This window comes from Mytilus californianus, unplaced genomic scaffold, assembly GCF_021869535.1.
Source record: "Mytilus californianus isolate M0D057914Y unplaced genomic scaffold, xbMytCali1.0.p SCAF_4, whole genome shotgun sequence".
NCBI lineage: Eukaryota > Metazoa > Mollusca > Bivalvia > Mytilida > Mytilidae > Mytilus > Mytilus californianus.
Genome location: NW_026262690.1, coordinates 74,882,760 through 74,899,018, shown reverse-complemented (window position 1 = coordinate 74,899,018; position 16,259 = coordinate 74,882,760). Strand labels below are relative to the sequence as shown.

General features: G+C 33.0%; 1 protein-coding gene across 1 annotated transcript in view; it reads left to right on the top strand.

Moving 5' to 3' along the window:
- The first annotated feature begins 1,015 nt into the window (after positions 1 to 1,015).
- LOC127738533 (SCO-spondin-like) overlaps positions 1,016 to 16,259 on the top strand; it is a 76,485-nt gene continuing 61,241 nt past the window's right edge. The window contains exons 1-7 of the mRNA XM_052249815.1: positions 1,016 to 1,079; positions 1,877 to 2,118; positions 3,681 to 3,833; positions 12,785 to 12,897; positions 13,261 to 13,328; positions 14,107 to 14,348; positions 15,584 to 15,736. Of these exons, the coding sequence (XP_052105775.1) occupies positions 12,811 to 12,897; positions 13,261 to 13,328; positions 14,107 to 14,348; positions 15,584 to 15,736 (550 nt within the window). The 5' untranslated portion in view covers positions 1,016 to 1,079; positions 1,877 to 2,118; positions 3,681 to 3,833; positions 12,785 to 12,810. The remainder of the gene's footprint in view (positions 1,080 to 1,876; positions 2,119 to 3,680; positions 3,834 to 12,784; positions 12,898 to 13,260; positions 13,329 to 14,106; positions 14,349 to 15,583; positions 15,737 to 16,259) is intronic.

Here is a 16,259-nt window from a genome sequence, read left to right as displayed (position 1 = left end):
AAAATGTTGCACTGTCGGTCTAGCTTTCATACTGACGTTTTCAAAGTTTTGTCTCCCTAACAGTTCGTACTCTGTTCTGTATACAATATAACACTAATTATATTATTGTTTAGCAACGCTTATAAAGGAATATATCTCCTATCGAAAGTCCTCAAATTATTTTTTTAAATGTTAAAGATGGTCCAGGTATATTTAACATTCCTAAATGTTTCATCCGATTTAAACAAAACGGTTTGAAATATTATTCGCTTTACCTGAATATTTTCAAAGACTTAGGCAAGAAGAGAATCATAGAAGGTCCCAATAGAAGCCTTCACACCTCACAGAGTGGATTCCACAGTTTTGTTGAATGCTGTTATAGTAAAGAATAATACATATTGTTTAGAAAAATAATGATTATTTTTCTGAGAGAAAGAACTGTTTTTACTGACTTAGATATTCATGTATAGTTGCTCACGTGAATTAAAGAAATGATTTAGGTAGATATGTTCACGAAACCTATAAAATAGTGATATTATTAGTTAAGCAATATGATATATAATAATGTTTTTCTATTTTAGCCCTCCTTCGAGCACATATCGGTTTAATGATTGACAACATAGAGTTTCACGATGCTTTGAAGGATAATTCATCTGATGACTTTCATTCTATTGCAAAACCTCTGTGCAATGAGGCAAGCATATTTTAGAACAGATTGATAAGATGTGAAAATTATAATGAGATAGCCAGAATTTTTAGAATCATCTTAGGTCTAGAATTTTTACAAAAACTCGACTAATTTTATTGATCATATAAATAGATCTTAGATAAATCAATTTGGATTTTAAAGAACAAGTTTTAATTTTATAACAAAAAATCATGAAATAATAATGCGTTATATTTTTTACAAAATCAATGATAAGAGCAGCAGGAGCAAAAACATAAAAAAAAATGTTTTTAAAGCGGATACTGATTAGTATTGTCAATCTAACCACATTGCAGATATATTGACAAATGTCTTGTTGTTTTCAGATGTTTAAGTATTTCCTCACAAGTGAACTGGCCTCACATTTCGTTTCGTGTGATGCTATTAATATTGTGTAAGTATTATTGTATTATGATTGCTGAAATCACGTTAATAGTGAGGCTTGTGTTGCTCAATATTTAATTTTGATGGAGTGTTATGTGTCTTTTAATATGAAATAAGGAGATGTGGTATGATTTCAAATAGAGTCAGCATAGTTCAAATGAAGTGGTTTAAACAACTACAGATCACCATACGGTCTGTACAATCGGGCCCATGTAAATATGACAAAACATTGAACGAAAAGAAAATATGACAGACAACAACTTACGCCAAACACTGAATTACAAGCTTTCGATTTGGGGCAGGCGTATACATAATGTGGCGGGGTTAAACAATTTTATGAGCTCTCAACCATAACCTAACCTGGAACAGTAATTTAACAGCACAACATAGAAGTTCAAACTGTAATCAGTTGGAAATGGTTTGACTCACCAGATCGACACGATGCACAAAAACAAAGTAATAAATATATTGTTCATACAGTCTAACGTATCAATCAGAGCACATCTAGTGTAAAAACGTGATATAAAGTCTGAGAAGTGTATGACCTTGTGCAATGCCAAATATACAGCATATAAGATAAAGTTTTCATTAAATTACCAAAACAATTTTCAAATATCTTACTACGGTGTTAGATTTATATTATTGAGCAACAAATCCATTCAAAGGATCAATGAGTTAACATGGATCATACCTAAGTTTACGGGCTCTCTAAAAAACCATTACCATAAAAATTAAGATGTGATATCCCGTTTTTGATAGAATTCTACAGGTACAGCGAAACCAAAAAGTTGAATGTTTTCTTTTCAGTGATGTTGATGGTAAAGTTGAAGTTTTCATTGATCTGGATTTCTTGAAGAACTCACAGACTGACATCGAAAAAACAATAGAGGACATCATTATAAAGAAGTCTGGAAGACTGGTTAAGAACGACAAACTATATCTTTTAATTCAAGGCTTTTTAATTGACGTTAAGAACGAAAAAACAACACTGGAAACGGTTGATGTTCCCGGACCCGTTGTACTTCCAGATAGAGATACATATCTTAAAAGTGAGTTAACTATTAATAAATATGTATTGATAGATTTCACATTTATAATGTATACACATATTTTTTTATTAATATTCGATAAAATCAAATTACTTTTATTTCAAAATGTCATGGGGAAATATTAAAAAATGTTCAACCACATACGACGGATCGTTTGTTTTATGAATTTTAAAATACAAAAAAAAAGATACAATACTTTTGAAAAACATTTTTGTTCTGAAACTGATCTTTTATTTGATTTCATTTTATTCGTGGTAATGTCTATTTTATTCGAGTTATGGTTTTTGTTATCTTCTTCCTTTCGTTTAATATCCCTGTTGTAAGCTACCACTTAACTTATTATTAGTGTTGTCAAATTGAACTGTTTTGACTAACTAATTACTCGGATAATCGTTCGACCAATTAACCGGTTAACCGATAGTTAGATTGATTTTTTAAAGGTCTTTAGTACTCTACAATTGCACGGTTTTAATTTAGAATTGAATGCTTCTTTTTGTAAATTTTGTGGGGTGTAAAAGCTTTGACCGAAGTACATATTCATTATAAAAATGTGCGCACGGTCAACGCCTTTACAACCCTATTAAATTACCAAAAAAGCATTCAATACTTATAATTACATTTTTTTGCTAGGATCATGAAAACACTGTTTCTATCAAGTTTTTCTTTTATTTACCTGTGCACTTTATTGTGGAAGCTCGTGTCGTCATGAATGTTACATTTCACTTTGAAATGAAGGTTAATTTCAGAACGCGAGATTGCAATTAGCCAATCAAAATAACGTATTATAATGAAACATACATGTAATGTAATTATGATAAGATAAATTGAAATTGATGGTTTGACATCATAAGGCTTGACTTTGAGCAGTCCTGATAAAGTCTTATTTTTGATTATCCAATACTACTATATCTACTATGGCATTTGTAATAACTTCAGATTGAGAAGATGAAAATCGTCTTAACCGGTGATTGTTTCATTTTCTCTGGTGTCCCAGAAAAATTATGCTGTGGAGTGTTTCAATTTAAGTTAATTAAGCTTGTTACTCGTACCACACTGTATTATACAGTAATTCCATTCACATAATTTGCGTTTGACCATTTTCGAACCGGCATTTCCTATAAAGTATGACAAAGCCATAGAAGATGGAGCTGGCATATTTTCATGATCTACGCGATATTAATTCAAAGTAAAATAATCAAGTAAAACGTAAAATTTAATCTGTTCACAATACATGAACGCTTATTATGTTTACTACTTTTGAACTTGCCTCGAGCTGATGTAAAAGTTGTCTTTGTGTTAATTAATTTTGTAAAATGGGAGTGTTTTCAAGGTTAACAATAGTAATCTATATACTGGACAATTGATCTGTCAAATTAATTAGCAAGACTATCATTTGAAAAATTGATTAATGATTTCAATACGCATTTATAACAAATCTATTAAAATTGAAACGGTTAGCATTTTTGGTATTCGATATTCGGTCCTTTCGACGGTTAACCGGTTAACCGATTAACCGTTGACAACACTACTTATTATTCATAATTAAAAATATTTTAAATCAGAAGTGGAATGGTCGACCTGGTCTGAGTGTAGTAGATCCTGCGGTGAAGGTATCCAGAAACGTACTAGAAATTGCACGGAGTTTGATATCAAAAATCGTTTATGTGATGGTAATGAATATAACGAACAAGCTTGTCAAAACAACCCTTGTCCAGGTAAAAATTAAAAATAAGCAAATATAATGGGATATTAAAAGTTATAAATAGAGGAAAGGACAGAAAAGAACACGATCTAAAGAAGAAAGACAAAAAGCACAACTTAAAGTCCATCCAAATTTACAGAGAACTTAGAATTATTTAAAAAGATCTCCACTAAAACATAAGGTGATTTTGGATGCTCTGGAAAGATTGATTCATTGGTTATTGGCGTTTTATGCCCCTGATGTACTCAACGGCTACATCGGGACGATGAACATACAATGGGTGATATAAAAACAACATGTTATAAAAATGAAGTTGGATGATGGTGAAGTGATTTAAATTTTGAAATTATTAGAAACTAAGGTTTCAGCTCCCTCAGGCAAAGTTGACTTTAGATGGATTTGGCTATGTTTTAGGTCCTTTTTGTTAATATAGCTCTTTAACTGTTTTCGTTCTTATACATCCTTGGCTATCACGAGTTCCGCTTTGAACGTTCTTGATGAAGGTAAATGCAGGAAAGAACTTCGGACGCATGCAATTTATAACGTGTTGTTTTCATTTTTTTAAACTGCTCAAAAATAAGAATGGACAGTTATGTACTTTTGGAGATATAAGCCACCAAACGAGGATGCTCTTACCAAATGATACTAGTGGGGTAGTTTAAGTAGTAGAAGCACGACACTCTCAAAGATGGACTAGTGGCTTTGATACTCCCACACAACCATGGTCTACTCTTATACTCGATATAATTCAAAAATCTGAATTTTTTCCCGGACGCTCGAAAAGATAAGCAGTTTCTGCTCTACGGTATGCTAATGTCAAGTAAAAAAAAAATGACGATACACTGTTGTCTGTAAACCCAGAACTAGTAACCATGTTTCTGGCTTCTACAAATTGAATATGTCCGTTGTCAACTTTAACACAATTATTCGATAATTGTTAACTATGCTAATTGGTAAACAATAGACCTTCAATGAACCCTTGTATCTTCTAAGTTGTTGTTTGCTGATTTCCAAAATTTACGATAAGGGTTTTTTAGGTTCGGTAGTTTCAAATAAGGGACAAACTTCCAGGAAAATCCATGTTCTGAAATATATCTACAGAGAGATATACACGCAATACTTGTGATAACAGGAACTGTTGCAATGTTATATGAAATTATGTACTTTTCGTACAAAAAGACACAATAGGAATCAGGACTACTGAAAATAAAGATATGCATCATGTAAAGCACGGCTAAGCAAAGAGCCACCATAACGGATGTATTCATATTTTAAGTCATTAGTTTTTGCACACAAAGACACCGTTACATGTACTTAAATTCGGAAATTTTAAAAACACCCGTCGTCCATACTAGACAGTGAAGGAAAACATAACCAAACTATCCTTTATATAAGAATAAGAAGATGTGGTATAATTTCCAAAGAGACAACTCTCCACCAGAGACCAAATGACATTTATGTCTTTCTTTAGATAATGAGTTTACCTACAACTAGTAAACTGGATGCATGACAGGACATGTCAACATAACAACATTACTGCAAAGTCATAACGTTTTTCATCAATGTTGGAATACAAATTCCTTGTTATAAGTAATGAAAAATCATACTTTGTGAAGATCCACACTGATTCGAACAACAAAAACACCAAAGATGATAAAAATGATTAACGTTTTGATCAACAACATATTTGTTGAGTTTTATGGACTAATATTTCAACAGGCAGTCGGTATATATTCCAAAGGGTGCTTATTGTACACTTCTATTTATTGACTGGTTTTGTACTCATAATAAACAGAATTTCGAACAGCGGTATACTACTGTTGCCTTTATTCATACATAGCATTCTCAAAGAATTAAAAAAAAAACGCATTTTGCAAAGTTGTTAATTTCACTTTCATATAATTATATTGATTCTACCCTGTCACTCAACAATCCACATATTCTATTGAGTGCTTGCATATATATATATATATATATATATATATATATAGATTGCCTAACAATGTAATTTTAACACACTATTTAGTATGTAAATATAAGAATGTTTAAAATATTTACAAAATGATGAAAATAAACGCAATATTTCGCTAGACTAACTAGCTTTATCAAGCGTGCATCTATCCAGGTGAAATCGGATGTAGATGATAAGAAAGTTTTGCAGCTCAATGTATATGTTGCACTTGAATTTAGCTGCCTTGAAAATAATACATAATTTGGATGAAGTTCAAGATTTTTACAAAATTGGTAGTTGAAGTTAGCAACGTCCATTGGCCAATATTACAGGATAAAAAGGACGATGCTGTATACTAAATTATTCTTTATCTTTCCTGTATCTTTTCTCATCTTTTTCGTTAAGACCATCAGGTTCTAAAGTGTGGAGTTGGTGGATCCAAAAATTTTCTCTTCTCCTTCTCGCCGTGGTGTCCCAATCGGTGTTGACTTCTATGATTTGGAAGGTAACATTATCAAAAGAATGTTTCGTTGAACGAAGATGTCTTGTGAGAGGACAGTTTTTGTTGGTTTTGTACCATGAACGATGGTTATTGAGCCGAATATTAAATTTGTCCATTGTTTCTCCCACATACTGAATGCCACATGTGTCACATGTTAATATATAAATTGAGTTCTCCGTTTTACAGTTGGAATTTGAGTAGATGGTATAATTTTGTTTAGTAACGGAGCTGATGAAAGAACTGCTTGTATTGGCAGCTTTACAACACAAGCAGTTCCTTCGACCACATTGTTTGTAGCAACCGGGAGATGGAGTAGGCTGCTTTGCTAATACAGATGTCACTAATTTGTCACGGATGTTTTTAGGTCTTCTGAAGGCCATGACTGGTGGTGAGGAAAATACTTTTTTAAGATTTGAATCATTTTCTATAATTTTCCAATGCTTCTGAACAGTGGAAGACACATTTTTAAAATCAGGATGGTAAGTGAGTACAAGGGGTGTTCTATTAGCTGCTTTATTCTTATCTTTGTACTCTAGAAGTTCTTGGCGACTAGTTTTGTTTGCTCTTTCGAAAGCGCTATCAATGATGTTGTTATTGTATCCTCGAACAACTAGATGTTTACGTAGTTGTCCAAGTCTAGCATTTCGCGTATTTTCAGTAGAGCATATTCTCTTGATTCGCAATGCCTGGCTGAATGAGATGCCACGGGAGTAGTGTTTAGGATGGCAACTTTTAGGAGAAAGGAATTGATGTTTGTCCGTTTGTTTGGTATGAAGGTCCGTTATAATGGTTCCGTTCTTGATGTAACTCGTAGTGTCGAGGAAGTTTATTTTCTCCATAGATGATTCATATGTAAATTTTATTGAATGGTGGAAAGAGTTACAGTGTCCTAGAAATTCATTAAGATGTTCTTGTGAATCTGTCCATTTGAAATCAATATCGTCAATGAATCGGAACCATGATAAGGGCTGGTATGGAGCACTAGCCAAGAGGCGTTTTTCAAGTTGGCCCATAAATATGTTGGCATATGACGGGGCCATTTTTGTGCCCATACTAGTACCGTCTATCTGGAGATAATGTTTTTCATTGAAAGAGAAGTTGTTGTTCTCTAGCACTAGTTTCAGAAGTGTAACAAGGCACTCAGTTGGAGGATTTTTTCACTACGAGTGTTCCATACCTCTTCACACGCTGCTATTCCTTCGTCTTGTGGAATGTTGGTATATAAAGAAGACACGTCTATGGATGCAAGTATAGTATTGCTTGGTAAAGGATTGAGGCTTTCCATTTTCTTTAGATAATCAGATGAGAAAAGATACAGGAAAGATAAAGAATAATTTAGTATACAGCATCGTCCTTTTTATCCTGTAATATTGGCCAATGGACGTTGCTAACTCCACTACCAATTTTGTAAAAATCTTGAACTTCATCCAAATTATGTATTATTTTCAAGGCAGCTAAATTCAAGTGCAACATATACATTGAGCTGCAAAACTTTCTTACATCTACATCCGATTTCACCTGGATAGATGCACGCTTGATAAAGCTAGTTAGTCTAGCGAGATATTGCGTTTATTTTCATCATTTTGTAAATATTTTAAACATTCTTATATTTACATACTAAATAGTGTGTTAAAATTACATTGTTAGGCAATCTATAATTTTATTTGTGTAATTGAATTAATCTCTGTACTGATTAATCAACACTCCCATAGATTTGTATGTCATGTGCTGCTATTTATAGGCACTTATATTATTATCTTCAGTAGCACGCATTTCACAAATGTTTGTGTAATCCATTCAAATCTACCGCTATCTTTACAACATGGATAGCGCACTGCATTTCAAGAAATTAAGATCTTTAACTAAAAAGAAACTACAAACTGAACATCATTTATCAAACTTTAAAAATTATATTCAAAGTAGAACTGTACCAAAAGGTTTAAACATCAAAGTGAGTCCCCAGGCACCGGGACATAAATCTAAAAGATTCATGAGCCGTTGGAATGAAATTCTGTTTAACTGTTCAATCCAGCTACTTCAACTGTTACTTTCTTTTACAACCACAAATTACAAACAAATTGTAAATGAAATATCAGATATCATCAACAATAGTAACATTTCACGTGACGATTTACCAATAATTAAACGTCGCCTCGCAGATATTGAAAAAATTGAACTATCCAAACATAAAGAAAAACAAAGGAATAAATTTCAAAGAGATAAAATTCACACTGTCTATTTAAATCAGGATATGAATGATATCAATACAACAAACCATAAGGTCCCTAGAAAAAGAAAATTCAAAAGACGGAAACAAAAAACTGAAAGCAATGTTGTAAATTTGTCATCTAAAGAACTTACACGTGCTGAAGAATCTCTTTTAAGTAAAGGTTTAAACTTCTGTCCTATCCCATCAAATGTAAATAACTTTCAGCTAGACGAGGACTTAGACCAATTCGCTAGATGTTTACGCTTGAAAGATTTTTTTTAAAATAGGGGCAAGAAAAACCTTGAAGAAGCTGGATTAACAGATTCAGATACTGACACCAATGAAGAAGTCACGCCCATCCCAAAATTTAAGAAAAAAAGTTTATGGAAACCACCTAAGAGTAAAAATGATAACTTGGAGTCATTCATTAACTACGTGAGGTCTGATATAAAGTCCTGTATAACAAATACAAGAAATTATAATTTATCCAAGTCAGAACGCATTGCTTTGAAAGCGTTAAAAGATCAAGAGGATATCGTATTAAAACCTGCCGACAAAGGGGGCGCTGTGGTTGTCATGAATAAAACAGATTACATAGCAGAGGGAAATCGCCAACTTTCAAACTCCATTTTTTATAAACAATTAACCACAGATCCAACACTAAATAATATTCGAAGGATCAACACCATCCTTCAAGAGATGTTCGACAAAAAGCATATAGACAATGACACCTTTGATTATCTCCGACCTCTTGAGAACGAAGCAAAGGCCGGAAGATTCTATATGTTGCCTAAAATACATAAAACGGGCAATCCAGGTCGACCAATTGTTTCAGCAAATAGTCATCCAACTGAAAAGATATCAGAATTTGTAGACCATCATCTAAGACCTCATGTGAAAGAACTACCCTCTTACATCCAAGATACGACTGATTATCTAAAGAAAATGGAAAGCCTCAATCCTTTACCAAGCAATACTATACTTGCATCCATGGACGTGTCTTCTTTATATACCAACATTCCACAAGACGAAGGAATAGCAGCGTGTGAAGAGGTATGGAACACTCGTAGTGAAAAAAATCCTCCAACTGAGTGCCTTGTTACACGTCTGAAACTAGTGCTAGAGAACAACAACTTCTCTTTCAATGAAAAACATTATCTCCAGATAGACGGTACTAGTATGGGCACAAAAATGGCCCCGTCATATGCCAACATATTTATGGGCCAACTTGAAAAACGCCTCTTGGCTAGTGCTCCATACCAGCCCTTATCATGGTTCCGATTCATTGACGATACTGATTTCAAATAGACAGATTCACAAGAACATCTTAATGAATCTCTAGGACACTGTAACTCTTTCCACCATTCAATAAAATTTACATATGAATCATCTATGGAGAAAATAAACTTCCTCGACACTACGAGTTACATCAAGAACGGAACCATTATAACGGACCTTCATACCAAACAAACGGACAAACATCAATTCCTTTCTCCTAAAAGTTGCCATCCTAAACACTACTCCCGTGGCATCCCATTCAGCCAGGCATTGCGAATCAAGAGAATATGCTCTACTGAAAATACGCGAAATGCTAGACTTGGACAACTACGTAAACATCTAGTTGTTCGAGGATACAATAACAACATCATTGATAGCGCTTTCGAAAGAGCAAACAAAACTAGTCGCCAAGAACTTCTAGAGTACAAAGATAAGAATAAAGCAGCTAATAGAACACCCCTTGTACTCACTTACCATCCTGATTTTAAAAATGTGTCTTCCACTGTTCAGAAGCATTGGAAAATTATAGAAAATGATTCAAATCTTAAAAAAGTATTTTCCTCACCACCAGTCATGGCCTTCAGAAGACCTAAAAACATCCGTGACAAATTAGTGACATCTGTATTAGCAAAGCAGCCTACTCCATCTCCCGGTTGCTACAAACAATGTGGTCGAAGGAACTGCTTGTGTTGTAAAGCTGCCAATACAAGCAGTTCTTTCATCAGCTCCGTTACTAAACAAAATTATACCATCTACTCAAATTCCAACTGTAAAACGGAGAACTCAATTTATATATTAACATGTGACACATGTGGCATTCAGTATGTGGGAGAAACAATGGACAAATTTAATATTCGGCTCAATAACCATCGTTCATGGTACAAAACCAACAAAAACTGTCCTCTCACAAGACATCTTCGTTCAACGAAACATTCTTTTGATAATGTTACCTTCCAAATCATAGAAGTCAACACCGATTGGGACACCACGGCGAGAAGGAGAAGAGAAAATTTTTGGATCCACCAACTCCACACTTTAGAACCTGATGGTCTTAACGAAAAAGATGAGAAAAGATACAGGAAAGATAAAGAATAATTTAGTATACAGCATCGTCCTTTTTATCCTGTAATATTGGCCAATGGACGTTGCTAACTTCAACTACCAATTTTGTAAAAATCTTGAACTTCATCCAAATTATGTATTATTTTCAAGGCAGCTAAATTCAAGTGCAACATATACATTGAGCTGCAAAACTTTCTTATCATCTACATCCGATTTCACCTGGATAGATGCACGCTTGATAAAGCTAGTTAGTCTAGCGAAATATTGCGTTTATTTTCATCATTTTGTAAATATTTTAAACATTCTTATATTTACATACTAAATAGTGTGTTAAAATTACATTGTTAGGCAATCTATAATTTTATTTGTGTAATTGAATTAATCTCTGTACTGATTAATCCACACTCCCATAGATTTGTATGTCATGTGCTGCTATTTATAGGCACTTATATATATATATATATATATATATCTCAGTGAACTTGAAGTTACTACCGGAACGAGAGCGTCATCTTCATATTTTGATCTCTTAATTGATATTGACACAGATGGAAGACTTCAAACGATATATGACAAAAGTGATGTTTTCACTTTCCAATTGTCAACTTCCCGTTGCTCAGCAGTAACATATTATTATCCTTCATCGTATAGTGTATACCTGTTTCAATTGATACTTTATGCTCGTGCTGGTTTACACAACACGGACTTCATTAAAAGGGTGTGCTCTAAACACAAAAACTGTCCGGACAGAGTTATAAGAAAAACAACTGAAATTGACATAACGTAAGTTTTTCAGTCAACATCACAAATCATCATCGCCATCATGCATTGTGCCTGTGTTTGAACTCACTAGGAAAATGTTTTCGCGGTCTTAGATCCTTATAATTTCAGAATAGCCGTCTGATCCCTATATTAACAGATTGAGTCCTTTTCCCGGTTGTGATATTTGGACAAAGATGGTAGGTGAACCTTTCATAGCAGAAGACGATTACCCTGTTGACGCACCAGGTCTCGGTCTTTTTTGGAGTTCATGCTTTTCCCTCAGTTTCGCTTTTTACCTTGATTTGTTAGATTTGAACATCGGTAAAATGCTATTTACGATGTCAAACAAGCTTCACTTTTTGTAGTTTACAAGAGAATAAATTCACTACATCAAATAGTATACTTTTTCATGTAAAAATTAAATGCGACTCAATTGCATATTTATTTATTCATACACTGCACAAAAACCGAAGACCAGAGATAAATTGTTTTTTAACCATCAAAATCAATTGATTTCACATACAGAATTATTATTTGTTTGGCCAGACATATCTCTTTGTCAACAGTTAAATGTTTTTTTTTACCTCAATGTCACCAGCCAAGTTCCTAAATTGTTACAGTGTCGGTCTAGCTTTTATACGTGACGTTTTCAAACTTGTGTCTCCCTAACAGTTCGTCCTTTTTATCTGTATACAATATATCACTTATTATATTATATTGTTTAGCAACGCTTATAAAGGAATATAACTGGCTTTTGGTTAATGAGAGATATTTCCTATCGAAAGGCGTCAAATTTTATTTTTTAAAATGTTAGAAAAGGTCCAGGTATATTTTACATTCCTTTATGCTTCATCCAATTTAAACAAAATGGTTTGAGATATTATTCGCTTTACCTGAACACTTTTCAAGACTCAGGCAAGAAGAGAATCATATATGGTCCCAATAGAAGCTTCAACAACTCTCTGTGTTGATTCCACAGTTTTATTAAATGCTGTTTTTGTAAAAGGAATACTACATTTTGCTTAGAGAAAATGATGAATATTTTCTGAGATGAAGAATTGTTTATTACTGACATAGATATTCATGTATAGAGGCTCACAATAATTAAAGAAATGATTTAGGTAGATATCTTCACGAAACCTATAAAATAGTGGTATCATTAGTTAAATGATATGATATAAAATATTTTTTCTATTTTAGCCCTCCTTCGAGCCCATATCAGTTTAATGATTGACAACATAGAGTTTCACGATGCTTTAAAGGATAATTCATCTGATGACTTTCAGTCCATTGCAAAACCTTTATGCAATGAGGCAAGCATATTTTAGAACAAATTGATAAGATGTGAAAATTATAATAAGATATCCTGAAGTATATGAATTATCTTAGTTGTAGAATTTTCACAAAAGCTCGACTAATAATGATATCTTTATTGATAATATAAATAGATCTTAGATAAATCAATTCGGATTTTAAAGAACAAGTTTTAATTTTCTTACAAATAATCATGAAATAATAATGCGTTAAAAATTTTTTTAAACATCAATGATAAGAGCAGCAGGAGCAAAAAATAAAAACAAAACAATGATTTTGAAGTTGATACTGATTAGTATCGCCAATCTAACGATTAAATATCAACATTTCAGATATATTGACAAATGTCTTGTTGTTTTCAGATGTATAAGTATTTCCTCACAAGTGAACTGGCCTCACATTTCGTTTCGTGTGATGCTATTAATATTGTGTAAGTATTATTGTATTTTGATTGCTGAAATCACATTGATAGGGAGTTTCGTGTTGCTCAATCTTTTATTTAAGTGGAGTGTTATGTGTTTTTTAATATGAAATAAGGAGATGTGGTATGATTTCCAATGAGTCTGCTTAGTTTAAATGAAGTGGTTTAAACAACTACAGATCACCCTACGGTCTTTACAATTGGGCAGATGTAAATAGGACAAAACATTAAACGAAAAGAAAATATGACAGACAACAACTTACACCAACCACTGAATTACAGGCTTCTGACTTGGGGCAGGCACATATATAATGTGGCGGGGTTAAACCATTTTATGAACGCCCAACCATTACCCTAACCTGAGACAGTAATTTAACAGCACAACATAGAAGTTCAAAATGTAATCAGTTGGAAATGGTTTGACTCACCAGATCTACACGATGCACAAAAACAAGTAATAAATAAATCATGTTCATACAGTGGATTAAGTGTAAAACGTGATATACAGTCTGAGGAGTGCATGACCTTGTGCAATGCCAAATAGACAGCATTTAGTATAAAGTTTTCATTAAATTAACAAAGCAATATTCAAATATCTTACTACGGTGTTAGATTTATATTATTGAACAGCAAATCCATTCAAAGGATCAATAAGTTAACATGGATCATACCTAAGTTTACAGGCTCTCTAATAAAACATTACTATAAAAATGAATATGTGGTATCCCGTTTTTAATAGAATTCTACAGGTACAGCCAAACCTGAAAGTTGAATGTTTAATTTTCAGTGATGTTGATGGTAAAGTTGAAGTTTTCATTGATCTGGATTTCTTGAAGAACTCACAGACTGCCATCGAAAAAACAATAGAGGACATCATTATAAAGAAATCTGGAAGACTGGTTAAGAACGACAAATTATATCTTCGAATTCAAAGCTTTTTAGTTGACGTTAAGAGCGAAAAAACAATACTGGAAACGGTTGATGTTCCCGGACCCGTTGTACTTCCAGATAGAGATACATATCTTAAAAGTGAGTTAACTGGTAATAAATATGTATTGATAGAATTCACACTAATAAAGTATACACATATTTTTATTATTATTCGATAAAAATCAAATTACTTTTATTTCAAAATGTCCAGAGGAAATTAGCTGAAATATCAAAAAATGTTCAACCATATACGACGGATCGTTTGTTTTATGAATTTTTAAATACAAAAAAAATACAATACTTTTGAAAAACATTTTTGTTCTGAAACTGATCTTTTATTTGATTTCATTTTATTCGTGGTATTGTCTATTTTATTCGAGTTACTAGTATGGTTTGTGTTAGCTTCTTCCTTTCTGTTAATATCTAAAGCTACCACTTTACTTGTTATTAGTGTTGTCAAATTGAACTGTTTTGACTAACCGGTAACTTGGATAATCGTTCAACCGATTAACCGGTTAACCGATAGTTAAATTGATGTTTTAAAGGTCTTCAGTACTCAACAATAGCACGGTTTTATAATAAGAAAAATTGAAGTTTATGGTTTGACATTATAAGGCTGGGCTTTGAGCAGTCCTGATAAAGTCTTATTTGATAATCAAATACTACCATATCTACTATGGCATTTGTAATAACTTCAGATTGAGAAGATGAAAATCGTCTTAATATCTTCGGATTAACAATGTCTATAACCGGTGATTGTTTCATTTTCTCTGGTGTCCCAAAAAATTATGCTGTGGAGTGTTTCAATTTAAGTTCATTAAGCTTGTAACTCGTACCACACAGTTTTATACATTAATTCCATTCACATAATTTTGAGTCGGCATTTCCTATAAAGTATGACAAAGCCATAGAAGATGGAGCTGGCATATTTTCATGATCTACGCGATATTAAATCAAAATAAAATAATGAAGTAAATCGTAAAATTTAATCTGTTTACAATACATGTACACTAATTATGTTAACTACTTTAGATCTTGCCTCGAGCTGATGTAAAAGTTGTCTTTGTGTTAATTAATTTTGTAAAATTGGAGTGTTTTCAAGGTTAACAATAGTAATCTATAAACTGGACAATTGATCTGTCAAATTAATTAGCAAGACTATCATTTGAAAAATTGATTAATGATTTCAATACGCATTTATAACAAATCTATTAAAATTGAAACGGTAAGCATTTTTGGTATTCGATATTCGGTCCTTTCGACGGTTAACCGGTTAACCGATTAACCGTTGACAACACTACTTATTATTCGTTATTAAAAATATTTTAAATCAGAAGTGGAATGGTCGACCTGGTCTGAGTGTAGTAGATCCTGCGGTGAAGGTATCCAGAAACGTACTAGAAATTGCACGGAGTTTGATATCCAAAATCATTTATGTGATGGTAATGAATATAAAGAACAAGCTTGTCAAAACAACCCTTGTCCAGGTAAAAATAAAAAATAAGCAAATATAATGGGGATATTAAAAGTTATAAATAGAGAAAAGGACAGAAGAGAACACGACCTAAAGAAGAAAGACAAAAAGCACAAATTAAAGTCCATCCAATTTCACAGAGAACTTAGAATTGTTCAAAAAGATCTCAACTAAAACCTGAAGTGATTTTAGATGCTCTGGAAAGTTTGATTGATTGGTTATGGTGTTTTATGTCCCTGATGTACATAACGGCTACATCGGGACGATGAACATACAGTGGGTGATATAAACAAAATCAGGTGGAACCTGATGTTCAGTGGTTGTCGTTTGTTGATGTGGTTCATAAGTGTTTCTCGTTTCTCGTTTTTTAAATAGATTAGACCGTTGGTTTTCCTGTTTGAATGGTTTTACACTTGTCATTTTGGAGCCCTTTATAGCTTGCTGTTCGGTGTGAGCCAAGGCTCCGTGTTGACCTATAATAGTTTACTTTTACATATTGTGACTTTGATGGAGAGTTGTCTCATTGGCACTCATAC